At 38.6% G+C, this 25,962-nt stretch overlaps 2 protein-coding genes across 6 annotated transcripts in view; both read right to left on the bottom strand.

Annotated features, from left to right (window-relative positions):
• The window catches only part of LOC119785944, an 83,575-nt gene extending 74,803 nt beyond the window's left edge, over positions 1-8,772 (bottom strand). For 2 of the 4 annotated variants that reach the window (XM_038288919.1, XM_038288918.1), the window contains exon 1: positions 8,584-8,771. In XM_038288919.1, the coding sequence (XP_038144847.1) occupies positions 8,584-8,607 (24 nt within the window). In that variant the 5' untranslated portion in view covers positions 8,608-8,771. Of the gene's footprint in view, positions 1-8,583 lie in introns of all 4 variants that reach the window. The other 2 variants (XM_038288916.1, XM_038288920.1) reach the window with 2 other exon arrangements.
• A 6,894-nt stretch (positions 8,773-15,666) lies between these two features.
• dnal1 (dynein, axonemal, light chain 1) lies at positions 15,667-24,204 on the bottom strand. 2 transcript variants are annotated; one of them, XM_038288943.1, is made up of 8 exons: positions 24,140-24,204; positions 23,716-23,745; positions 23,491-23,603; positions 22,719-22,774; positions 22,579-22,634; positions 22,343-22,469; positions 19,929-20,069; positions 15,667-16,188 (listed from the first exon to the last, which is right to left on the bottom strand). In XM_038288943.1, the coding sequence occupies exons 1-8, from the start codon at positions 24,140-24,142 to the stop codon at positions 16,148-16,150; spliced, it is 567 nt and encodes a 188-aa protein (XP_038144871.1). In that variant the 5' UTR covers positions 24,143-24,204; the 3' UTR covers positions 15,667-16,147. The 2 variants fall into 2 exon arrangements, with proteins under 2 accessions (XP_038144871.1, XP_038144872.1); XM_038288944.1 differs by lacking the exon at positions 24,140-24,204 and adding an exon at positions 24,034-24,124.
• Between the last annotated feature and the right edge of the window lie 1,758 nt (positions 24,205-25,962).

The following is a 25,962-nucleotide window of genomic DNA, read 5'->3' as shown; positions in this document are numbered from 1 at the left end:
GACAGCAGAAATCCATTCATCAGCAGCCTGTAGGCTGGGCAGCCTCCAGGTTCACCTGCGGCTGCTGGCAGGTGTTTTTCATCTAAATAATTTTAGCTGCAGGCACCAGGATACCGGTAATAAAAGCGAACAAATTCCGTCGGTAGGTTTCAGGATTTTAAGTTAATTTAAGAGTGATCACAGCGCTGTGTCATCTGCGATGTGTTTGTCTCACGGCCAGCACCCAGGTTTGATTAATACTTTGTAATAAATACATGAATAAAGCACAGTCATACTCAGTTTTGCCCCCGCTGGATTTTTAAATATGCAGTAGAGGTATTTCAAGGTAGTAGAGGACATGTACCTGTATATAAAAAACGCGCCCTATAGTCCGGTGCGCCTTATGTGTGTGTTAAATACAGAAATGGGACACATAACTGAGAGTGCGCCTTTTAGTACGGTGCGCCTTATGGTCGTGAAAATACGGTAGTTGCTACTGTTGGAGCATGATCTGAAATAATATTATGTATTTTGCATTCCAGTACGTTACAGATCATCCTATGTGGCAAAAGAAAATAATCTACCGGTATTCTAGAATAAGAGTTATGGACATGTGAATATGTATATTGAATATCAGTGTTAACCATACGCCATATATCAGACAAACCAAGAGAGAGCACTGTTAAATGCACTAAGAGAACTACAAGACAATCAGACGGGAGGGGACCATTCGACCTGTCTAACGTCACATCGCTGACAACATTTAGGTCACCAGTCATCAGAATAGGATAATCTGCAAACTCTGCAAGTAATAAATTCAAATTAGATAGGAAAGTGGTTTGTCCCATGTTTGGTGCATTAACATTGACAATTGTACATCTTTCATTTTGTAAAAAACCCAATATTATTAAATATCTACCTTCTTTGTCAATTATCTGCTTTATACGGTGAATTTCATACTTCTAGAGATTAATATACTAACCCCTCTTGATGCCCCATTTCCAGGGGCAGAGAAAGCCTGACCCACCCATCTTTGTTTTAGTTTTACTGACTCTTATCTAAGTGGGTTTCCTGTAGTAAAGCTATATCACAAGCAAGAGTTTTCAAGATCTTTTAGTTTTATTTGATACACCTTTAACATTACAGGAAATCATATTAATGTTTTTTACTCATGGATCTGTTAGTTAAATGAAGTTTTTGGTTTTTCTTTGTTTTCATAGTAAATTTTCCAATAAGAGTGGTAAACTGCACTTTCTGTCCCTCGTTTTTGGTTGAGACTTAACAAGGATCATTTGTTTATCCATCTTCTGTCCTCCTGACTGAAAAACGGATCTTTTCCCCATGTGATTAACAGATTTTGCCTTGTACTTTCTCGCAAAACAGATGCATTTTACTGCTTTCTTCCTGCCAGACACTTGAAATTGCTGCTGAATTAGTGCGTAGTCCGACTAAAATAAACCTGGGGTCTATCCCAGTCGGAGCTACACAGGCCCTCTTTCAGAAAATGGTGTTGTGCGTGTTCATTTATATACATACTCTTAATGAGCCTTAAACACCACAACCTCAATCAACACCATTTTCTGTCAGATAAGACGCAAAATCAGATTTGGTGGGTTCAGAGCTTCATCCTTGTCTAGCATCTTTTAGATTATTGGTTTAAAACTCTGTTCCTAAACCCAATGTTGTGCATGGTGTAGGCATTTCCCTGCCTTCACAGACCTGACTGGCATTCGCAAGGTCTACGGTATATCCACTGGTTGTTGCATTCGCAAGGTCCACAGTTTCTGCATTGCCTGAATTTCCGCACCATGCACCTAGCAAAATTTCTAACTACCATGTGGAAAAACATGGTGGATGAGCAACAGCTCCTACTGGCAAGGGTTCACTAATATAAACCTAGAAACATCTCAAGATTCAGCTCATAAATATCACCAAAATCTAATGATTGTGAAAAAAATATCTTTAAATTAACTTTATGCTTCATTGTTTAAATTCTAAACAGATAAACTATTATATAAACATAAAAAAGAAATAGAAATAAGACTTTTCCACATACAATGACAATCCATCATAATATGCAATTAAATTGTCATGCAGGACTAATATTTTATAAGCCAGACAGAGCAAAATTGCAACATGTTTTTGTCAAGCAAGCACATGATTACATTCATTATCTTTGAGTTGTTTCCATTCAAAAAAAGTCGTTTCACATTGCAGCTCTTATAATGCACACCTGGACAAAATGTGTGTGTTTAATAAAGAAAAATCCACAACAGTTACAGAAATAACTTTAGTCTGACAAAAGTAATATTGAATAAATTCTATGTGAGTAAACAATGAAAGTCATGTATTGCTTTTTAACCATGATTTTACAGAATAAAAAAAAAAAAATCTAATGAAACAGGCCCAGACAATACCCATAGTACCCCTAGTAAAGACTGAAAATAATACGATCAAAGGGACACATTAAATCAAGGTGTCTACCAATTACAATCACAGGTGTCTACAATTTTGTTATCAGTCAGCAGGTAGCTCGCCTTTTTTCAGCTCAACCAAGGGTCACTTAAGCTGGGCATTTTTTGCCCTTTTCGGGTCGACTTTCAGCCTGATCTTTTAAGCCTTTTCTTTCAGCGATTTCCTAATTTTCTGTAATGTTACCCAAGTACTCAGTTGGTTTCTGTGCAGTTTCTTTTGAGTTGGCTGCTGCAGCCCAAACATATACATTTTCCGCTTTGCTAATGTTGTGCTTAATAAGGATTGGCTACTATAAAAAAAAAAAAAAAAAAAAGATTAATTTTGTGATAGAGTCATACTTCAATTGAGAATGTTATTTCACAATACATATCGTTATCATTTCATCGCCCATCCCTAGGATCAAGTTATTCTAAGGTAAGCTGACCTGAGTGCACATATGCAGCCTCCGTATACGAGATGCATTCCAGCCTCCAGTGGCTAATCGCTCTAGCTAGCCATTATTAAAATATGTCAATAAAGCAAACAGTAACCGTGATATAGCTATAACTTTTTAGGGTAAAACACTCAGTTGGGTAAGCAACATTTTGTGCTGGCAACTTTGCTTCTGGACAACTTAAATCAGTTGTTTACAAGCTTGCTAAAATAATGGACAGATGGTGTCATGTCAATACACCCGCCCCCAACCTTCACTTCGTTATTCTGAGTCGCTGAAGCTGGTCGAGCAGACTACTTCCTGTAGCAACTTTCTTCTGGAGTAGATGGCCATCAAGTGAACTGCCATTATTCAACCTGTCCCGTGTTAATCCATCACTTTGCGGGCAGGTTCGTCCATGAAACATAACCGAGTCGTCGCGGTTGATGTTCCCTCCAACCAGGACTTGGTACAGGCGTTGAGGGAATGAAAAGACAACAACCAGACATATAGAAATAACAAAAAATGTACAGGTCGGTCAATATTTTACACAAATGACCACAGCAACTCAAATTTTCCATTTGTCTTTCACAACCATGAAAGACAACCCATGCAATATACGATATAATACAGTTTTGATTATTATTATTATTATTTTGGATAAAGTGCTTGGGTATAAATTCTTCAAAAATATTTATCACCAAACATCACACTCCATTTGCTTTTTATCAAAACTGTTGAGTGATTTAAATTTGGGGCTCAATTAAATTCTCAACATGGAAATTTGATAAAGATGTTGGACATATGTAGACATGTTAAATAAGCTTAAAGCTAGCCAATGCAAATACCTACAGCCAACCCCACTTATGTTACAGAAGAAAATTGTGCCATTGGAAACAAAGAAATTTAAAATGAAAGACATTTTTGACTTATGTTGATTACAGTTAGTTCATGTCATTTTGCTGCCTCACGTTTTAGAAATATTTCTAATGTCCATCTGAATACAGAGGTATAGTATCTCTACTTCATTTGCATGTTCATTACTTAAGAATGTGTGTCTATTTCCTAAAGTAACTATTATCATTAATATTTCTTCCAGTTTCTACTCCAACATAAGGATGACAGGAAAAAAAAGTCCAGCTCCTACTTAAATGTCTTTGTCTTATGTAGAATTTCAAAATTAAACCCCTACGAAATAAACTGTTTCCAAGTATTCATCTCTACAATGATGTATCCTTTTGCCAAAGTTTGTGCAAATCCACAAAGAAAGTCAAGCTGATGCTTTTACTCCAGTCTCCAAGGATTGGAATGCTTCAAGTCTTTCCTCAAAACGTCGTCTTAATTGCTCCAATTCCCCAGCATCTTTCAGCAGGTTGTATGAGAGACTTTGAACCTGCACAATTTGCCTCAGAGAGCCCAGGCTTCCCCTGAACCAATCGTTCCGACATCCTTAAAGTTACAAGCAGCTTTCTTCTCCATAGCTGTAGCATCAGAAATGCCAGCTGTGATGATTTCTTCTTTACAACCATCTTCATATTCAAAGCACATATTCTCCGGCCCCACAGTCCTTAATCACCAGTCTAATTGAGGAGAGGGTCATTCACAATCCAAATGCCACTGTGATCCAAAACAATTTCTTTGTGGTGTCTCCGAGGCCACCGGTCAATCTTCTGATCTCTTCTTTTGTTAATAGCCTCCTGACTACTTCCCCTGCAGTAAGTCCTCTGGATTTCTTCCCCTACCCTTCCCAGACCCTGGGTAATGACTTCTTATCTTGTGGGTTTCCAACTGTATATGACCCAAGTAGTTTCTTCCATTAACCTGTCTCCTCACTCAACTTGTTTACACGGTTTTGTTCCTTAGGTCTAGACAAATTATTTATTTTTTGTCTTTATTCAATCCTTTTATTCAGCAAGTGGCTTCTGTGGTCTTGATTAACCCTCACAGATATTGGCCAGATTGTGGACCAAGTAGATAGCTCCAGAAATACAGTACCAATGGATCCAGCAGAAGCTGGATTTGTCATGAGTTTCTGTTACTGTTGGTTCTGGTTTTGAGCGAGATATAAAAATTGCAGCGGCAAGTTAGTTTGAATCAAGGATGGAGGCATCTGGTAGAAGACCAAAAGTATCTAAAGTATGGGAATACTTTCCGGTAGTAACTGAAACGAGTGATAGAGTTCAGATGTGGGCGTCAAAAACATGCAGAAATCTGGACACTGGATCAAGCTTTAGTCAAGTTGCTTTAACGCCTTGATGCTCGTGCTGTTCTGCACTCTGGCTGTGGTTATTTATCTGTTCTGTAGCTTCAAGCTACAGAGCAGCTTAGCTTTATTTACTTTATGAGCTGGTAAAATTGTTTTAATACCGTATTTTCACGACTATAAGGCGCACATAAACGTCTTTTTTTCCCTCAAAATGTGCGGTGCGCCCTTTGTTGCGGTGCGCCCTATGTGTGTTGTTACTGCGACTTTTGAGACTACCTCATTGAGAAGATGATGAAAGAGTGGCTGAATGTAAGGAGACCAGGTGGTTTTTTCCACTCATCACCATCGCTGTTAATCTGTGACTCCGTACGTGCCCATCTCACAGCTGATGTGAAAAACATGGTGAAAGAAATTAACACTGTGGTTGCTGTTATTCAACCGCTGGACATCGGTGTGAACCGGACGCAGCAGGTGCAGCAGAAGCAGCGAGTTTACATGCAAAATCAATGGTTGACGCGCGTCAAGGCGCAGCAAAAGGTCCCGCAGCGTGTTTTGAACAGCAGGCGCAGCGCATCGGGAGCGTTTAAGCATCTGACGCGCTGCCAACGCGCTGCTGCTGCTTGAGATGGAAAAATTGAAGTTTCGCTGCTGGACGCGCCGCATCAACCAATCAGAGAAGCTGATCTGGGAGCTGACAGCGAGACAGACACATCGCTCTGATGACATATGATATTAAGGCAAATGAAAATAAATAATAAATAATCTAAATCTCGCAGCTATATTTGCTGTGATCAGTGGGAATAAAGTAGTTTTAATATGTTTTAAGTGAGAAAGTCCACCTGAAAACTTAATAATTGCAGTCAGTTCATCCAGATTATCATCCTGCCTATACTATTTCTGTCGGAGGCGCTCAGACCCCCACATACCAGCGGTGCGCCGACAGTAGAAATCCCTTCAACAGCAGCCTCTAGGCCGGGTAGCCTCCGGGTTCACCGCGGCGTCTGGCAGGTGTTTTTCATCTAAATAATTTAAACTGCAGGCACCAGGATACCGGTAATAAAAGCGAACATATTCTGTCGGCAGGTTTCAGGATTTTAAGTTAATTTAGGAGTGATCACAGCGCTCTGTCATCTGCGATTTGTCTGTCTTCAGCCAGCTCCCAGGTTTGATTAATACTTTGTAATAAATACATGAATAAAGCACAATCATACTCAGTTTTGCTCCCGCTGTATTTTTAAATACGCAGTAGAGGTATTTAAACGTAGTAGAGGACAAGTACCTGTATATAAAAAACGCGCCCTATAGTCCAGTGCGCCTTATGTGTGTGTTAAATACAGAAATGGCACACAAAACTGAGACTGCGCCTTTTAGTACGGTGCGCCTTATGGTCGTGAAAATACGGTATGTCTTTATGCAAGAAAGTCCACCTCCAAGTCCACATCCTGTTTGAAGTCAGCTCATCAGTATCATGATCCTACTAAAATAAGCAGTTCTTGTTCGGAGTGCCAGATCTACAGCATACCGCCGTGAGGCAGTCTGTGGGAGATTTCCCGCTGCCGTTCATAGCAACTGGAACTGAATATAAAGCATTTTACGCTTTGTGATAAAAACTGCAAGTACCAGAATATACAATCAAATATTTTCAGTCGACAGGTTTTAACATTACTAGTAAATTAGGGCATTTATAAACTTTTTCCGCCATAGAAAAATTCAGAGCAGCAATAATAATCAGAGCTCCCCCTCTTTATGCTCTACATAACAATCCATCCTTCTGGCTTTTTTTTTTTCTAACTAACTCCCTTGAGATTTATTATTTATATGCAGAATGAACAATGAACAACGCTATACATGCACATTCATGGCACTATTTGTGTTTTGGAGACGGCATCAGACTCCAGACTCAGAGAACAAAAATTTTTACTTAGCTTTTCACTTTGCGTCCCCATCCCGCATCTACTCTGCAAGCCCCCAAAAGAGGGAATTTTTTTTGGAAAGTATTCGAAAGACTAGTCAAAAAAATTAGTCGTTAGTGTCAGCTCTAAATTTTTTGTTTGCTCCTGATATGTTCATGTTGTTCAGGCTCCATTTTATAGTCATCTGGTTTCCTTACAGTTCTGAGGTACTGCCAGCAGATGGCGCCACAGCTGTTTATATTTGCTCATCATGCCTGATGCTGGATTTCAATTAAGGCTCAAAAGGGAATATTAAGAAACCATCAGGATGAAAGCCTTTGTATAAAACTTTATTTTATCAAGATCAAATGGTTCTCATTCCGACTATGCACCTTTAAATGTATTCTGCTATGCAGCAGTACTATTGGGATAACAATATAGGTAATTATAGATTAGTGCCGCTTTGCAGTCTTCCTATTGATAGCTGCAGAACTGTGAACTATTGAATCACAGCAACACAAACACATATACTGATCATAAAAAGAAATACAAGTAACAAAAAGTATGATTGTTTTCAGGGTTTTTGTTTCAAATTTCGTTTCGAGTTTAATTTGAATAGTAAAAATCTATGCTTTTTCATGTTTTTCAGCTTTACTTGAAGGGAACATTATTGTAGTTTTTCTAAATACATAAATGAATAATTACTAGATATCAGCCACTGAGCAGTTTGCTTTTAGTGAGTGCCCAGTTAAAAAAAATTAAATAGATTCAAAAGCTTTGCTCTACTTGATCAAATAACCATTTAGAGATCATTAATCTGAATTAGTTGCTGTGACTTTATATTTATTATGTTAACTACTAAATGTCTGATCAAGAAAGGAGCCACTGGAGAATAAAAAAGGGTTCTTGTTTTTCAACTTGAAGAAATAAATGTGGGAGGGGGAGGCTGATAAACATTTCCTGTCTGCGGAAGAGCACCACCTCCACTGAATAGCTGCAAAAAGCTGTAATCTAATTAACATTTGAGTCGGAGAAGAAGAAAAAAAAAAGAGGAACGCAAAATTCTTGGTAGGGCAATGAAGATCCTTCTGCTGTTGCTGCATTTAATTTCAATCCAATGTGGTTTCAGTAGTTTCAGCAGGAAGGCATGACTGATTTCACTTTTCTCCATTTGAGAGAGAGCTCATGTTTTGAGTGTGAGCATTATAAGTTTTGAGTGCAAGAAGATGAAATTCTTTTCTCAAATTGAAATTATGTGCTCTTGCATTATGGCAGGATAATTCTCCCATATTTGGTACAATGACATAATCACACAACCATCCTAATGGACGATTCTATTTCTAGAACATAAGCATATTGTGTTACGAATACTGAGAAATCTCTGCCAGTTGAGTTTAAGTCGCTTTTTTCTTTTACTTCTTTTGCAAATAAATTTAAAGTCAATCATGTAAAATATACTTGAATCTGGTGTTTCTGCCTACAGCTAATGAAAAACAGCTTTAAAACTGGGTATTTTGACCAATTGTAAGGTTAAGACATATATAAACTCGTGGCGGGATAATTCTAGCAAATTTATTATGGCGCGCGGACGGATAACGTGCGTTAACGAAGACACCAACCTGACAAGAAATGCGGATATCCATGGTCGACGTCACCTTAGGGTTGCGGGCAAATTTAAACAGTTATGGCTGCCTTTTCAGTAGCAGCTTTGCCAGAAGTTGCCATTCGCAGTAACTTTAGCAGCTGACGAGAGTCTCCATCGGTCCGTTCTCACATGTCGCCTGCAAGAAAAGGCTCTCGCAGACCTATTTTTAAAGAAGCCTTACTCCTGACCCCGCCCCCTTTATCTATGGAACCTCCTTAGTGCAAAGCTTATGGGGGAAAAAAAACATTTTTCATTCGTGCCTCTCTGTTTTTATGAGTTGAACCCTATTTATTGGCGTTCTTTTAAAAATATGGCGCAAGGAAAAAAATATAATAAAAAGCCTTCATGGATATTTGTACAATTTCTTTCACCTGTCCATGATATATTTTCAGTAAGAAAAGGTCTGGAACAATACGGAATGGCATTGTTGCTTTTTATATTTCAAAAGTGAACAATAATGGGTCAGGTATAAGTAGCTTTTATCTACTGGCTTGTAAAGTGACTGTTTATGAGTTTTAATAGTATTATTATTATTGTATTATAATAATAATGAGAATTAAAAGAAAAGTCAGAAAACAATCATAAAGAAAACCTTATTGAGCTATAACAAAATCAAAGCACAAATATTGCATAAAAAAATGGGAGTAATTATATAATGATGTAGATAAATGTAAAAATTAAACGTGAAATTAAAGAAATACATTTACCATTAACTTTACTATTAAATAATTAAATCTACCGTTTATTTATTTAGTACATAATTAAATAAATAAATGTACAATTCAATCATAAAATGTAAAACTAAATAATTAAATATGACATTGAAAAAAAAAAAACATTTAGATTTTGAATTATGGCATTACATTTGTTTACTCATGACCAAACCAAACCATGATATTAATTTTGCACCTTGAGGACCAAAGCTAATATTAACTTTTATCAATGAAGATTACAACTGCATCAGAAGAAGTTGGTGTTTCCACCAGCCTCTTCCAATGCACATTGATTCAGAAAAGCGTGATGGAAATGGAACATTTTGAAAAAGGAAAAAAAAAAAAGTTGCTCAAATTAACAAAAACATTTTCACTCTCACGTGAGGTTTTCCTTTAGTTAAAAAAAAAACAACTATTAGAAAAATAAGACATAATAACAAAGCCTACACTTGTAAATGTGTAACAAATATAACAAGACAATAAACTTAGAAAACAAAAATACATTTCACGAAATGTCTTGGCAAAAATATCTAAAATCTTTTTTGTTGATAATTATATTTTTCATGATCATATAATCATATAATAATATATATTTGACTATTTGTGCGTGAGAAAAAAAACAAAGAGAGTGTGCGTGAAACGTTGTTTGTCCTGTGCATAGGCGTTACTTCCTTAAGGACTGGTGTGGACATGTCCCCACCAATCTTGACCGGTAGGGGGACAGTCCCCACCAATATTTTGTACACGTATTTTGCTTTCGGTGCTGTGTATATCTGATTAAAACCCCATTCATGCCGCTCCTCAGAAAGAAAATAAAAAAAGTTCTCCCCGCTGCTCACCGTCCACAAACCCCAACAAAAAAATCAGAAAAAAGAATCTCTTGCCTCTCGCTTTGTCCCCATCACCCCCCTCCGCCCTCTCCCCTGTCGCTTCCCTCCAAAAATGCTAACCCATTCAGGGACAGAAGTGGACTCAGACTTGCAGGTGAGAGGGACTTGTGGAAATATTAAGACCTAATTTTAGTCAGGAGAGACTTAAAGTAGTAAAAGAATAGAGAATAGTGTAAAAATAAGTTAATACCGTATTTAAAATATAACTGAACCGTTGGAAAAAAAACTCAAACCACTTTTTTCCGGCCCTGTCATGTCAGCTACACTAGAGTCCTGCAACGGGTCGGGTACCCGCGAAAAATACATTAAAAAAAATAAACGGGTCGGGCGTATATTTTTTTAGTGCGGGCGGGTAGTTGGGGATTTTTTTTATGCGTGTGTGTTGTTATGGACATCAGAAATGTTATATTAATCAGGCACTGGGTGCAGCGCAGCGTACAATAGCCTATGATGGGTTAACGGGTCGGGTTGCGGGTTAAATATCAACGGGTCGGGTTCGGATTTGAATTGAAGATATCCGCGGGTGGCGGGTCGGGTTCGGTAGTCATCCTAACGGGTTCGGGCGGGTGCGGGTTGGTAAAACTCGACCCATGCAGGTCTCTAAGCTACACTACATTCAGTATCGTTGCCATAGAAACAGACAACAGCGCCAATATATCAGAATTATACTAAAACACACACAAATAATTTCCCACATAAAAAGCAGGACTTTCAGTCCATTACAGTTTTCCGTTTTTAGAGGGTTGTTTATTTTGCGTTTATTAAGTGATGGCTGTGGTATATTAGCTTTCACTGCTATAAGCTTTGGCAGCAGTGATTGATTAATTTAAACACCTGCTCTACTGATGGTCTATCGGAGTTGGTGTTTAGGTTGAACATAAAGAACACCTTTTATTTGAAGCTTCTTGTAGCTACTGTTTTAATCCCGGCTTTACTTAAAACTTTTTCCTGACTTTGATAGTGTTGCCATTCAGTAGCAAGCACTGCGCCGCTTTTTCTTTTATTTGTACACGTACATTTAAGATTTAGCGTGTTAAGTTGACAACTCATGAGCAAGCTGCTTTTTGCAATCTAGCAGGAAGGTAAGGATAGGATCTTGCAGGTGTGACGTCACTCTGTAGGGGGTCCAAAGATAAAAGATTTAAACAATGTTGGCATTGGAATTTCAGATTTAAGGGAGTTAGAAAGTTCACTTAGTAAAAGTGCAAATAATAAATCTGATTACCGATTTATTTTTAAGCTGGTTGAACATACTGCGACAGACTGGTGACCTGTCCAGGGTGATCCCACCTCTCACCCAGAACGTAGCTAGAGATATGCACCAGCACCTCCTGATCCCACTGAGGGATAAGGTTAAAGAAAATGGATGGTTGAACATAGTCCGCTCTCCCAGATTCTATCAAATCAGTATTGATACCCTCAGGGGCGGATTTAGGAAATTTGGGGCCCTAGGCAAAGACAGGCAGGGGGCCCCCTGAGAAGAAAACCCATAAAACAGACCCATTCTACAGATAGAGAAATGTTAATAGAATAGACATCCATTATTTGTTCTAGGTTTTGTCCCTCTCTTCTTGTCCCTTTTTCCTCTCTATTTATCAGCGTTCTGATGGCATTTTAGCCAAAGGATTTTTATCAAAAACATAATTAATGTGCACAAATAAGGATTAGTTGTATTAACCATACATGGAAACAGAGTTTTATGGGGCCCCCAGGAACTTGGGGCCCTAGGCAACTGCCTAGTATTGCCTAATGGTAAATCCCCCCCTGGATACTCTGCTGGTGGATGTTTTTGACAGAAAGACGGAGTTGCTTAATCATATTCTGCTTAAGGCCCCATAAGATCTTGTCCGAGTCCTGGTTTAAAACTAAATTAATTTTAAAAAGTGACCCAAAATTGACTGTCAATAAATGTTCTACAAAATTGATATATTTGTTTGATTTCTTTGATTTGTACTGTCTGTTTAGATTTATGTGATATTTTTTGCACAAAATATATAAGTGAATATTGTAACAGTTATGTTTTCAACTGTAAGCATTAAATTGATAAATGTTATTCGCATTTTTTTGGCTTTATCCTTTCCAACAAAAAAAAAAGGCGTCGCGCAGGTAGCTCCCTTTCCTTATGAGCCGTCCCCACCAACTTTCAACACAAAGTTACACCCTTGGTCCTGTGTGTCTCAGTGTTGCCCTGCTATGGACTGGCGACCTGTCCAGGGTGTACCCCGCCTCTTGGCTGGATGGATGGATGGATGGATGTGTAGTAAATTAGTTTGCACCAATGATTAAAATATATACATGTTTTGTATATTGAATAAATGTTTTACTTTAAAAACAGTTATGATAGAATGACCTAAAAGTTTGTGCTTCAGCATGGAAAGATATTGAGCTGCTCTGAGTGCAGCTTGGAAGATAAGGCTAAGTTGGGAAAAAGCTCTGAGTGCAGCTGTGAAGATAAGGCTAAGTTAAAGGAGAATTCCGGTTTTTAACACTTTTAGCCCATTTTCTGTAGTGTCCAGGATGAAATCGAATGGTCGACACCAAAATTTTGACAATTGGTCCTGTCTCTGCTTTTTGGCTCATGCAGAATCCTCCCTGGCTGCTTCAGAATGGCTTTCATAGTGCATGTCCGATAATGTCCTTAAAACAACCTTAAACGTTCTTTTTTTTAAATATGCTACTCACCGGGTCGTCAGCAATGACGTTCCAAAAAAAGTTTCGTAAAGAAAAAACGTTCCTGTAGTGTTTTATTTAGCATTTTGTAAATCCCATTGAGTTCTGTTGGAATAGTCAATATTCCCCTGCCACCGGAAACGGAAATGGGGCCTGTTTACACAGTTGTAGTCTTTTCGCTTCACTCTGTGTACTCCGACGTCGAGGTGCTAACGTCTCTGTTAAACACTTTAAAAAACTCTGAAAATGGAATACGAAAGGTGGATTCTTGATTCTCGACGTCGGAGTACACAGAATCTCTTTTTCGAGGGAGACCTCGAATATATAATTCAGTTACAGTTACTTCCGAAAATATTAAGAATTACAAATTTAGTTCCATTTTTTAAAAAATATAAAGAAAAACCTTTGCGAAATATGTACAGTGAACCCTGGCTATAACGAGGTTCACTTTTCAGGGTCTCGCTGCTTCACGGATTTGCATCATGCATTGTTAAACTGTCGAACATAATCAATGATGGCATGTCGGTCTATAAGGATCTTTTGGCCCAGAAGAAAAAAGATTGACAGCAACTACCGATAACTATGTTCTTCTCTCCAAAAAACACACCTGCACTTCAGGCTTTAGAAGAAAAAAACGTCACAGAGCAGAGTCAGGATGCAGCGGCTCCGTCAAACAGCAGTGAAACACTGTACTGTACACGTCAGTCACTATTTGTCCTACTGTACTGTGTATTTTTTTTTCATTATCATTTTTCATTTTTTCCCGTTCCAATCCGTCACGGCGGGGCGGTGCTGATCCCCGCAATATTAACTCTTCAGTTCGTATTGATGATTAAAATTATTACTTATTTATTGATATCTATATTATTTTACAGTACAGTACAGTAGTTATTTGTAAAAAAAAAAAAAAAAAAGAAAAACAGGCAATAACAACGTCTATACCGTAGGCTACTTTTATTTGTTTAACAAATGCTTGGGTCCGTAAAAAGTTTTTGTTCATTGATTTTAATGTTGTATGGAGTATTTCATTGTATAATAACTTTAAAAAAGGGTTCTACTTCACGGATTTCACCTATCGCGGGTTCTTTTAGGAACATAACCCCTGCGATAAACGAGGGTTTACTGTAATGATATTTTATTGCTTCGCGCCCTGTATCGACGTTTCTCGCTACGGCTCCTTGTCTCTATCATATTTGCCACTCTGATGATCCATCCTGTGCTGGTGGAGCCTCCTTGAGGAACAGCAAGCGAGCGGATGGTTCTATTCCAGCTCAAGCAGCGCATCAAAAATGACAGCCTTCCAGCACTGGACATTCAAGGAGCATTTCATTTACATCTGTGAAAATGGCTCAAATTTAACAGTGCAGTGCAAGAAGTGTTTGCCGGCTATCAACCTGAACCTGCTTGTGTTAGTCTGCAAACTGCGTAAATGGTAGAGCCTGGGGTAGGAACAGAAAAGAGTATGGCCCGATGAGAGGAGTCTGAGAAAATCTTACACACCTGGTGCTGGCATCTCTTCTTGTGGACATCCTGTGATTGCCTGTCAGCAGTTCCCTCTCAGCTTAGTGCTTTTTTAAGGTTCACATTCAGTTCTCAAAAATTAAATGTTGAACATGGGTCAATACTCATTAAATCCTTAAAGTAATCAAAAAGTAATAAAAAGTAATTAGTTACATTACTTTTTAAAAGTAATCGAAAAAGTTACACTACAATTACATTTTAAACAAGGTAACTTGTAACTGTAACGGATTACATTTTTAAAGTAACTTACCCAACACTGGTTATGAACTGCTAATAAAAAGGCTCTGCAGAGGAAGTCCGTTAGAGAGTTGGGTGTAGCTCTCTCCTTCTGCAGAAGCTGCTAAAAATCACTTTTCTGTGTGGACTCAGTTCCTCTTTTACGGACCTACATTAATGACCGGCGTCGCTGACATGTAACAACCATACAATGCATATTGCTTTAGGTTATTAGACTATATTAATTAGGCTATGTATGCTTAAAAAAAATCCACCATCCCCTTTCTTTTTTTATTTACAACTAAACTACTGTCAATAGGTGTAGCATAGCTGTGTTCTGCATCTTTTTTATTTAGCTGAAGAGTACAATAACAAAAGTTTCACGGTTGCAATTGCCGAGCTCTTCTGTGTTTTCAGCAAGCTATCATCAGGTGCTTTTTTGCTTTTGCGAAAAAGGGATAATGCACTAAACGGGAGATGGAAATAATTTTTTTATAGATCAGCTCTACCGTAGCAAACTTTTATCTCACATGACTGATTAGCTGTTTCCGCTGTCGTCATCTTCCCGCATGTGCCTATTATGTGTGTTAAACATGGCTGAAAAAAAACATTGCCTTTACTAGCTGAAATGTTAACGTTAGAACAAATTTCCCAATAGCAACACATTCAAAAGACTTTTAACTAATACTGCTTTGTGTTCTGTGCTAGATTACAGCCTATTCTTCCTGTTTGTTTTACCATGCGTGACGACCTAATATGGATGATGATGTGCAATGACATTATGCTTTGCATCACTTGGCTAATTTGCTTCATACCAAGTGGACACACTGTTAATTTGAATTGAATTTCATTGTTTGTTTTTTTAACTTTTAAAAGTTCTACTAAAAATTGCATCTCTGTTAAATGGAAACATGACCACAGTCTCTTAATTTAACTCTCTGCTCTTAATCTTGCATACTTTGCTTGTTATATACATGTGCTATGAAAAATTATGCCTGGAACATCGCTATATATAAAATTACATTACTATAGCGTAAAGAGATTCACAAAGCTTAGTTTAGTACAGCAAACAGTATAGCTTTATTTAAGATGACAGTGTGTTGTATCAACAAGATATGGCTTAAAATGCCAGACTTTTTAAAATGTTAAACATGTACCCTACCCTACGATCAGTGTTAAAATATATGTTATATTCATTAACTCATCTGTAACCATTACAAGGAAACTTCTACATGAAAATAAAAATATTCCATCTAAAAAAACAAAAAGAAAGGTTTCACACAGCAAAACGAGGCTGTTTATTAATTTGGTCATGTCCTTACTGCTATTTCCAGCTCTAAATGTGTCCCCAGAAGTGACCTAGTTTTGTTTGTTCCTCTAATAAGAAGAGATGGTTGTTTTAAAAAGAGAAATATCTTACATCTTAGAACTTAATTCTCAATTAATAATCCCCCCTTCTTTTGACTGTAGGTACTTTTTGGAAACAATTTTTTTCACATTTTATTTTGGACGTCTCTTCATTAATTCTTTACGCCTCATTCCTCCTCTGAAACTCAACGAGGAGAGTACCTGGAAAAAAGCAAGGATCATCAGTTAGCTCCAGTTAAAACTACATGTTTAAGTTCATATGGTGATGTCCACACCTTTGAATATATTTCAAGGCCACAATTTAAACCAAGAATTTCCTTGAGTTTCATCATGCAAAAATTATAATAATAGTCATATGATGGTTAAGGTTCAGACAGAGGTACACAAAGCGGGTGCAAAGTGAAAACTGTCTGGTTCAATCCACCATAAGAATATATTATAAGTAATAGGGCTGGGTATTTTCGCCTAAGTCCTGAATCGATTCGATTTTGATTCATACAGTTCTAAATCGATTAATTTCGATTCCATCTGTTTTTACATTAATGAAAGAGGTTCAACTGTGTTTCAAAATACTCATGTATTTTATTTTTTCCTGTCACATCAAACACAAAGTGCACACTTGTAAATCAGACAGTATAAACTTGATATGTGAACAAAGTGCAAATTTGCATCTCTGTTAAATGGAAACATGACCACAGTCTCTTAATTTAACTCTCTGCTCTTAATCTTGCATACTGCCAGGAAATCCGACCCCCACCTCCTCCCTTGGTGGGGGTCGGATTTCCTGGGTTGGCGCCTTGGTGCCTTCGCTCTTGGGGTCCCTTTGGGCATCTGGGGCTTTGGGTCTGCTGGTGGGGGGGGGGGGCTCTCCTAAACCACTATTGAGCATTTTCCCTATGGATAAACTTTACATGCACAAGCGCACTTTCACAAACAACTACAGGTGCTTGGAACCAGGTACTTTCATACAGAAAGCCCATATTCTTATCTTCAGGTAACACAGAGTACATGTCAGATTAAATAATACTACTTATACTTCAGCGATAGTATCTAGGTGGTACTTTATTGTATATCTTGTACCATGTCCGTTGGTTGTGCTGTTCTTTTTATATCTCTTTACAGGTGATGAGGCAGACTGAAAATGTTTTAACATTATCTCCCTTTTATCTCCTCTTTCTTTCATCTTTTCTCCTTTTTTTCTGTTTTTCCTTTCCTGTTCTACTTACATTGCAGTGTCCATATAATCTGTAAAACTCCCTGCATAATTAAAATAAAGCAATTTATATGTATAAAACAAGCAGAACACTATGGCAATAGCCCTACTGCTCCAGTTGTGAAAGTAAAATCTGTTGGGCTCTTTTTGGCATCAAGACAATTATTCTAATTGCCACATTGCCAGACAGGACACTGTGGAAAAAAAAGGTCGGGCCGACTTTCCAGTCTTGTGAGAAGTTTTTGATCGGCCTGACTTTCAGCCTGATTGTGCGCGCACTTCACGCACACTTACACTTAGGTGTAAGTGTGCGTGAATAATTGTTAGTTCTGTGTGTCTCTGTGCCCTGTGATAGACCGCCGACCTTTCCGGGGTGTACCCCGCCTCTTGCCCATTGACAACTGGGGATGGGCACCATCACCCCTCACGACCCCAGCAGGGATAAGCATGTCAGTAAATGGATGGATGGATGGATTTATGTTGACAACTGACAACGTCAAGATAAAAGCAATTACCACTGCTGTCCTATGAGTCATTTCTAATGCTATGTTCACACTGCAAGCAGCAGAGCTAGCTAGCTAGTTTACATGCAAAGTCAATGGTTGACTTGCATCTTGGCACAGCAAAAGGTCCCATTTTGAGAAGCAGGAGCAGCGCGTCTGAGCAGCTGCAGCAGCTTGTCATGGATTTCGGAGCATCTGACACATGCAAGGCGCTTCGGAAGCAGCAGGTGCTGGAGTTGGAAAAATTTAACTTTTGCTGCTTGATGCGCCACATCAACTCATCAGAGAAGCTGATGGGAGCTGCCAGGGAAACAGACACAGCACTGCTGATGCATATCACTATGATCACTCCCCTGAAACAGTTTAATGCATAAATTAACTGAAAATGTATAAATCTGCCGGCAAATTATGTTCGCTTTTGTCGTACAGGAAAAACACCTTTCAGCCGCTGTGAATACTAGCGGAACCCCACAAAGACGTGACCGGGCCAGAGGCTGCTGTTGAACGGGGTTCCTGTAGACAGAGCTCTGCCAATGGACGGGGGTCTGTTTGGCTCTGAGAGCGAAATAATATTTGAAGGCAGGATCCAGGGGCGTTGCTAGGCACAAAGCTTTACTGGGGCACTGGCCCCCTACCACATATGCCCCTCCTTCCATACACAAATACAGACAAGCACACTGCCCCACCCTGATATATTCCTACCAAAATTTCCAGTTGAGATATTAATGAGTTTAAGAGCATATTTGTTTTAACAAACATGAACATTTTCAACATTGCAGCTATAAAAAATAAGACATCAACAACTTTGACAAATAAAAAGTGTCCTTATACACATTCTGAGGTAATCATTAATTCCTAGGTTTCCGAGTTTTAGTTCAGGAGAAAGTTTAACTCAACCTGAACTAAGTTTGCACATTCAGCGTCTGCTCTGCCGATAATGCAAGCGTAGAAGAAGAAATGTGCTGTTTACCTGTGCAAAGAAAGAAACAACGAAAGAAAAATGTCTGAGGACTTCAGTGTTGAGGAAGAGCATGAGTTCTTTGCCGAGCTGAATGCGCACTTTCGTCTGGTTTGGTCTGCCGCGGTTTCCGTAGACTCGTGAACGCGCTTTTAGGAAATCCTATACACTACTGTTTATGCTCTAAAAACATTCTAAATGACTTTGTTTCGAGTAAATTATGGACGCTACCCACTCAGGACACTTGGAATACATTGGACGAGCAGTATGGAGGAATATTGACACGTTTTTTGTGGACTTTTATGGACCTTTCTGCCTCGGGCACCATAGACCTCCATTATTTGAATGTCAGCAGGCAGCAAGAAGCCTCCCAGATCTCCAGATGCATTTGAGATATCAAAAAAGTACTCCAGAGTGTTGTTCAGCATGGGGGTGAGTAGAAAATGAAGGCTAATCATGTTTTGGATGTACTATTCCTTTAAATCACTAATTCATCACGGGACCTTACCTCCCTCTCTCTCATCTTGTTTTACTGCTTCCCTGTCTCTGCTTCGTGTGAGGAATTTCCTGATATCCATCTACAAACCAATGCAGTCATTTTCAGTTAGTAGCCTATAAATCATGTGGTTTCACTGGGAAAATAATAAAATTGACAGGTAAGAAACGTTACCAGAACTAAAAATGCGCCACGGCCGCACAGTGTCCCATCCAACTCAATTGAGAGCAGTGCATTAGTTTACCTGCAGTTCATGCAGTGACATGCGCTGACGTGGGGGCGCTATTACATCCTCAATTTGGAGTAGAAATATACGTCTCCTCCCGTTGGAATCATCTTAATTGATGCATTAAAAAATGTATTACTGTTGCAAATATTCATGAGATTTATACTGGGGCACAGTTCATTTATACTGGGGCACGTTCCCCAGTAAATGGGGTCTGGCGACGCCGATGGCAGGATCTTAATTTGATGAACTGACTGCACAGATGAAGTTTTCGGGCAGATTTTCTCAATTAAAAACATATTAAGACTAATTTTTACCCACTGATCACAACAAATATAGCTGCTAGAAAGCATATGGTAGCTCCGCCCAATGCGCATCAGACCCACTTTGCGCACAGCTGGAGCAGCAGAGAGGTTTCAGCCGCACGTCAGAACTAAACTTGTACAAGCATCAAAAATTAATAAATTTTTTTGCTGCTCCTGCTGCTTGCAGTGTGAACGTAGCGTTAGAGTTTTTAGAACCACTTTTGTACACAGTACTCTTACCATCCAGTTTCTGTAGTTTAGGAAGTCTTTTAGAGGCTTCTTCAATCCAATTTCCCTCGATGGAATACTTTTCCTCCAGTGGATTTCCTTTAAAAACCAGGTTCTCCAAGACGGGCAGGTCAGCGAGCCTCCCAAACTCGGCTGCAGAACATACAAACACTTTAATCCATATTGGGTATTTAGAGCAGGGGTTCCCAAAATGAGGACTAGGGGCAAAATATATCAAAATACTTAAATATGGGTGTATTATGAAATCGATAAATGTACCATGACATTAAGAGGTTCAATATTAATTCATTTACTTATCCAATATATAATTCAGTATTAAATTTTCAAATACATAATTAAAAAATTTAATACACAATGAAATAATTAAAAACATATTTCAAATGATGGATTACATAACAAGATATGATAAAAATATATTTATAAAAAGAAAAAAAAAACGATATGAATAATTAATATGTACCGTATTTTCACGACCATAAGGCGCACTGTACTAAAAGGCGCAGTCTCAGTTATGTGTGCCATTACTGTATTTAACACACAGATAAGGCGCACCGGATTATAGGACGCTGGTTTTATATACCGGTAGATATCCTCTACTACGTTTAAATACCTCTACTGCGTATTTTAAAGATAGAGTGGGAGCAAAACTGAGTATGTTTGTGCTTTATTCAAGTATTTATTACAAAGTATTAACCAAACCCATCAAAGTCATCATCCTCTGTTTCTGAATTAAACAGCTGCGCTAAATCAGACATGCCAATTTCCCCTTCTTCACTGTCAGAGTCACTTTCCGTGCCGGGCGGCTCCTCAGAAATGATGCCGGCTTTTGCAAAAGCTCAAACAACAGTGCCAGCGGACACGTTAGCCCAAGCATCTACAATCCATCCGCAAACTGTGGCGTAACTTGCCCGGCGCTGCCTTCCGCTTTTCCTGAAACTGTGGTCTCCCGGTCATCCATCGCTCCCACGCCGCTCGCAGCCTTACTTTGAACAGCCGGTTCACACCGATGTCGAGCGGTTGAAGTTCCTTTGTCAGACAAGCACAGCGTTAATTTGTTTCACCGTGTTTTTCACATCGGCTGTGAGATGGGCACGCATGGAGTCACAGATTAACAGCGATGGTGATGCAAGTCTTTCCTCCAACTCGGGCCACCACGCCTTATGTCCGCAGAAACTCAACTGCGCCTTCTTCACCTGTCGGAGTCCGTTTTCCATCTTCCTCCACTTTTAAGAAAATATCGATTCATTAATCTTGAATTCTCTCGCGGGTGCTCGATTTCCATGTTCCTCTGCGTAGTGAAGTGAATTAATATTGCACCATGAATAGAATATAGTGGATTAATGTCTCACAATAAATATATTCTTGTCACAATGGTTAAATGGTGTGCTTCAACATAATATCTAAGTAAAATAATGTTTGTGTGGCAGTCCGGAGGTTGAGATAAGATTAGGAGGGTTAATACAAACAAAATGTGGCAATGGAGAAACCCAAGGTTGAGTTGTACTGACGTGTCAATGTTAAACAACAAGCTATGCTGATGTGTCAATGGAAACACAATGTTTATCACCATGGCCCGCAGGTCCGGAAATGGGCAAGGTTTTTAATAAAATATATAAAAATGTGTACTCTGGGTGGTTTTCCACCGGTAGGTAGATAATAAAGATATCCGTGGAAAAGTACCTGAAATTACGTAAAAATAGGAGGGGCTCGGGGAGGAGCCCCAAAGCCCCAGGGAATTAATATAAGCAGGCCTGTTTCTGTGTATCATTCAGATGTTGACCGGTGAACATCTCATGTGTGGTAGACTTGTGTTGTTGCAATAAGCCATTCTGGACCGAGACCCAGCTGCCTCAGCTTGTTTTTGACCATTGTTTGAAGATTTTTCAACTGCTTTTTAAGAACTTAGAATTTTTGGTAAGACCTAGCATAAATTCATACGTCGTACTGAGGACATCCACGACAGTAGCTGATAGCCTTCAGTTTAAACTGTGCTTCATAGGCGTGTCTCTTTGCCATTTTCAATCCACGCCCACACTTCCCCCTTTAACGTTCCTCATGGTGGTCTCAAAAACGTCGCACTAACAACACACATAGGGCGAACCGCACTATAGGGCGCGCCACACATTTTGAGGGAAAAAAAGACGTTTATATGTGCCTTATAGTCGTGAAAATACGGTATAAATTATCATAGAGTGCAGTAATTATATGTGTTTTTAGTAGTTTAGCTGAATTGTTTGGGAATCCTTGATTTAGATAAAACCAAAAACATTATGATGTTAATAACAAAAATTATGATGGTATATCACTTACCAAAAAATAAAAAAGACCAAAAAAGGAGCTGCAAAAAGTAAAACAATTTCTATTCTAAATCTAATCTGTTGACTTTGTAAAGGAGGGTAGCTTACCCCAATCTTTGACAAGGTTGTGGCGAATAGAGAGGACTTTAAGTTTCTGCAAGGTGTTGACACCTGTCAGTTTTTCTATTAAATTATATGAAATCCACAACTCCTCCAAAGTGTCTCGGACTGCCTCCTGCAAAAACACAAGCAACAAACTGAGACAAGAAGGAGATATAGAAAATATTCTGTTTAGAGAAAAAGAAGGAACACAAACTTAAAATGTAAGATTATATCTAACTTACCACCCCTACAAGAGACTTGATATTATTTCTGCCTAATGAAAGTATCTTCAGGTTTTCTAAGAGGAGACATGTTGAATTAAATCGATATTAGGTACAGCAGAACAGGACCTCGGGTAGAGGGGAAATCTGTTAATACTCACTGAAGCTGTCCAGATTGGTTATATTCTCAATGCAGTTGGAAGACAAGGACAGCTTCCTGGGAAGGAGGTGGAATGAAAACATTTGAGATATCTGAAAGATGACCTTAACGTCTGATTAAATTTGATTTTATTACTGTTTAAAAGTCAATAATAAGTAATTAAAAACCCTCACTTTAATTATACTGACAATGTAACTTTTGGGGATAAACAATTATAATGTTCCATTGTATAAGATGATCATATTAAGGTGCTGTCTGAAAGCAAATGTATATTATTAACAAGAACTGACTCCATGAAAGAAGAAGTCCCTCTGAGAAAAAAAAAAAACAACAACATCTAAGCCATGGATGCAGCCTGGATATGCAATGATGGATATGTGATTCAAAGTTTCATGACAACCTTGGGTGAAAATCTTTTCATTTTATCACAAATTTACACGGAGTGAAGATTCAGAACAATAACATATCTGTTTGTGAGACATGAGGCCCAGAGCTTCCAAACTCAAGGCTTTCAACTAGAGTAACCCTACTAAGTTTCTATTGCTACACCCTTCTTTCAGCTAGCTGAGAGTTAGGAAGGCAGAGAGGTGCACAGAATCCTTAAATGTCCCACAGCTAGTGAAAAATCTGGTCCCTCAAGAGGATTGTCTGGAAACCCATTTCAAGTAGATTAACCGTAGGAAAGTTGCTAAAAAAAATACAGTTTTGTGGTTTTAAAATGATAACCCTTAAAACCCTGGTAAACCTTCATCCTGGTTAAAAACAGGACTTACTCGCAGCAGGTCAGCACAGAGAGAGAAGTTTCCATTTTCTCTATAGGAGGGATTTGACCATACATTAGAACTTCTTTAGACACATCCGCTTTGTTATCCGTGTCCTTCGCTTCCTGCATGCAAAAAAAAAAAGAAGAAATTACCACATTGAATTCTTTATAAAACAAGCCCCTACTTATAAATATTTCACTGTTTTTCTCTTGTTAAGTAACATCATCCACTTACCCATTTCTTTATAGCTTCTCCAGTAGTTGCCTGGACACATTATAGGAAATCTTATATCATTAATCATAGCTTACATTTGATTATTATCGCTGGGATTTGTCTGTGGTCACAAAGTAACAGGATGCTAACAACATGATATGAACACACATTTACTCCCAGGTTTAAAAAAAAACAAACATCAAAAACAAACAAATAACATAAAACATGAAACACAAAAAGCACAAAAAAGAAATACATCAGTTTATGGAGTTTAGTTAACAACTAAGCACACAGGCCTCCACAAAAGCTTTTCACTTTTCTACATTAAAATTAGCTCACATTTAGTTGCTAAGTCCCTTTCAAGTCTCTGGTGGCGGATGTTTCACAAAGCAACAGTAAGCGTGCAATTTTTCCTAAAAGTAAATCGAGACATCCACGGACTTACCATGTTAAATGTCTGAAGTGTAGCTAGATAACAGCGTCCACCAGGCTCAGGTTGCCATGGCACCGCCAAGCTTCGAAGCCGCGCATGCGCACTTTGCACCGTTAGCAGCCGTCTCTTGTTTACTTTTTTGGTTACCCAGCACAAAGTAAATAACTAAAAAACAAACTATATATCTATATACACATAGAAACACACACACACCTGTATTAAAATATGTTTTTCTGTTTAAAAAAGTTACGTTACATTTTTATATTCAGAGTAAATTGCAACAATTAAGACACACCTATAAATCTGGATCATTCTCATGAGCAGCTTGAAGCAGCCACACCAAAAATACATGTTTAGTCATAACACCTATAGATGAATGAAAAATAAGCTCTCGGGGCCAGCATAAAAATAATGTGTCCTTTAATAAAGTTATAGTGAAACATAACAGGAATATATTTTCACAATCCTATTTTCTATTCATGGATACAGCTGTTTTTCTTTTTGTTTATTTAAAATAAGCTGTTATTATGGTGATAGGATGTAAACGTAAAGATTATATGATCCTAGTTACAAAAATCACCTGTTTGAAAATTCCACAACAAAAATAAAATATGATTTATTTATATATGATTTATTTATATGTGATTTATTTTTGAGTTTATAATTTTTGCTTGAGGCTGCCCAGTATGATCATGCAGTTAATCTATAAGGCCTGTATAAGTGTAATTACCCATCATTTTAGGAACGTTGTGTAATCGGTGGTTCATGGTTGGACATGAACCACCGAATCTCCTGATCACTGCACAGGTCTGTTGTCTTCTGAGGAAAAAATGGGCCAACAAACGACTGTTGGAGAGTTCAATGTACAGCAGGTAATGCAGAGTGAACCTGTGGTAACTGTAGTTAACTGTGAGCATAGGCAGCATCATGGAGAAGCTCCAGGACCATCTTGTGAACCAGCCATTCCACATGAAGCCCAGCCACCAGTGACAAGAATCTGTGCATCCAGAAGTCGGGCTTCTACTAAGTATGGGAATTACAGGGATAGGCAATGTATGGCTAATAGTTTGGTTTTCCTATAATTTTTCCATGAAGATGAGTTTATTACTCGAGATTACCTTTACCGTGTGTTGGACATGGGTAACGCCATTTTCTCGGCAATTAGACATATTGAGCCGAACAATGAATTCCTATTCTGCCGTCAGCTTCCTTCTGTGGTTAGAAGCCGCAATCATCAGTACAGTGTTGACATGTCTCGGTATCCTACTTATGGAATATTTGACGGTAACCCCAGAGATAAAGTACAAAGCCTTGAACAGGGACTGCAGATCTTGGCATCAGAGGTCCAGTATGCTTTGCTAGTCACTGCATTATTAGGGATTTCAGTTTGCAGGCTGAGTTCTGGTGAAGTTGCATATTTTGATCCTCACCCTCGTAGGTCTACAGGCATGTCATTGCTTCCTGGTGGAAGAGGTGGAAAAGCAGCCATGCGGAAATTCAAACATCTTGATGACATGATTGAACGGATTAAATCTGTGTACAGGAACTTTGCCATTGAGTCAAACTGTGTTTTTGAGATACAGCCTATCACATTTCATAGTGAAACTGCAGCCACCCAAGTAAAATCAACCCAGAAAACAGAAAACACCCAAACTGCTACAGGTGTTAAAACATCAACAGTAGATAAATCTTTGTGTATAACTGCTGAGAAAACACAAAACAAAACTGAGAACTGAGGCAACAACATCCGTTATGGATTCCCAAAATGACACATATGTCGCAGAGATAAACCATAGTCTGGCAGAAACTAGACAACTTGAAAAATGGTCCAGTGA

The sequence above is a fragment of the Cyprinodon tularosa genome, unplaced genomic scaffold (genome assembly GCF_016077235.1).
Source record: "Cyprinodon tularosa strain WSP-4 unplaced genomic scaffold, ASM1607723v1 ctg26, whole genome shotgun sequence".
Lineage (NCBI taxonomy): Eukaryota > Metazoa > Chordata > Actinopteri > Cyprinodontiformes > Cyprinodontidae > Cyprinodon > Cyprinodon tularosa.
The sequence above is the reverse complement of the archived record's forward strand: the minus strand, read 5'-3'. Positions and strand labels throughout refer to the sequence as shown.

Bases quoted from the DNA above. Each gene is read 5' to 3' on its own strand.
- dnal1 (XM_038288943.1), bottom strand. The intron at 20,070-22,342 runs GTAAGCTACCCT...TATGTTCTGCAG, and splicing joins CAACCTTGTCAAAGATTGGG to CCGAGTTTGGGAGGCTCGCT. The intron at 16,189-19,928 runs GTAAGAGTACTG...GCTTTTTTCCAG, and splicing joins TAAACTACAGAAACTGGATG to GTACTCTCCTCGTTGAGTTT.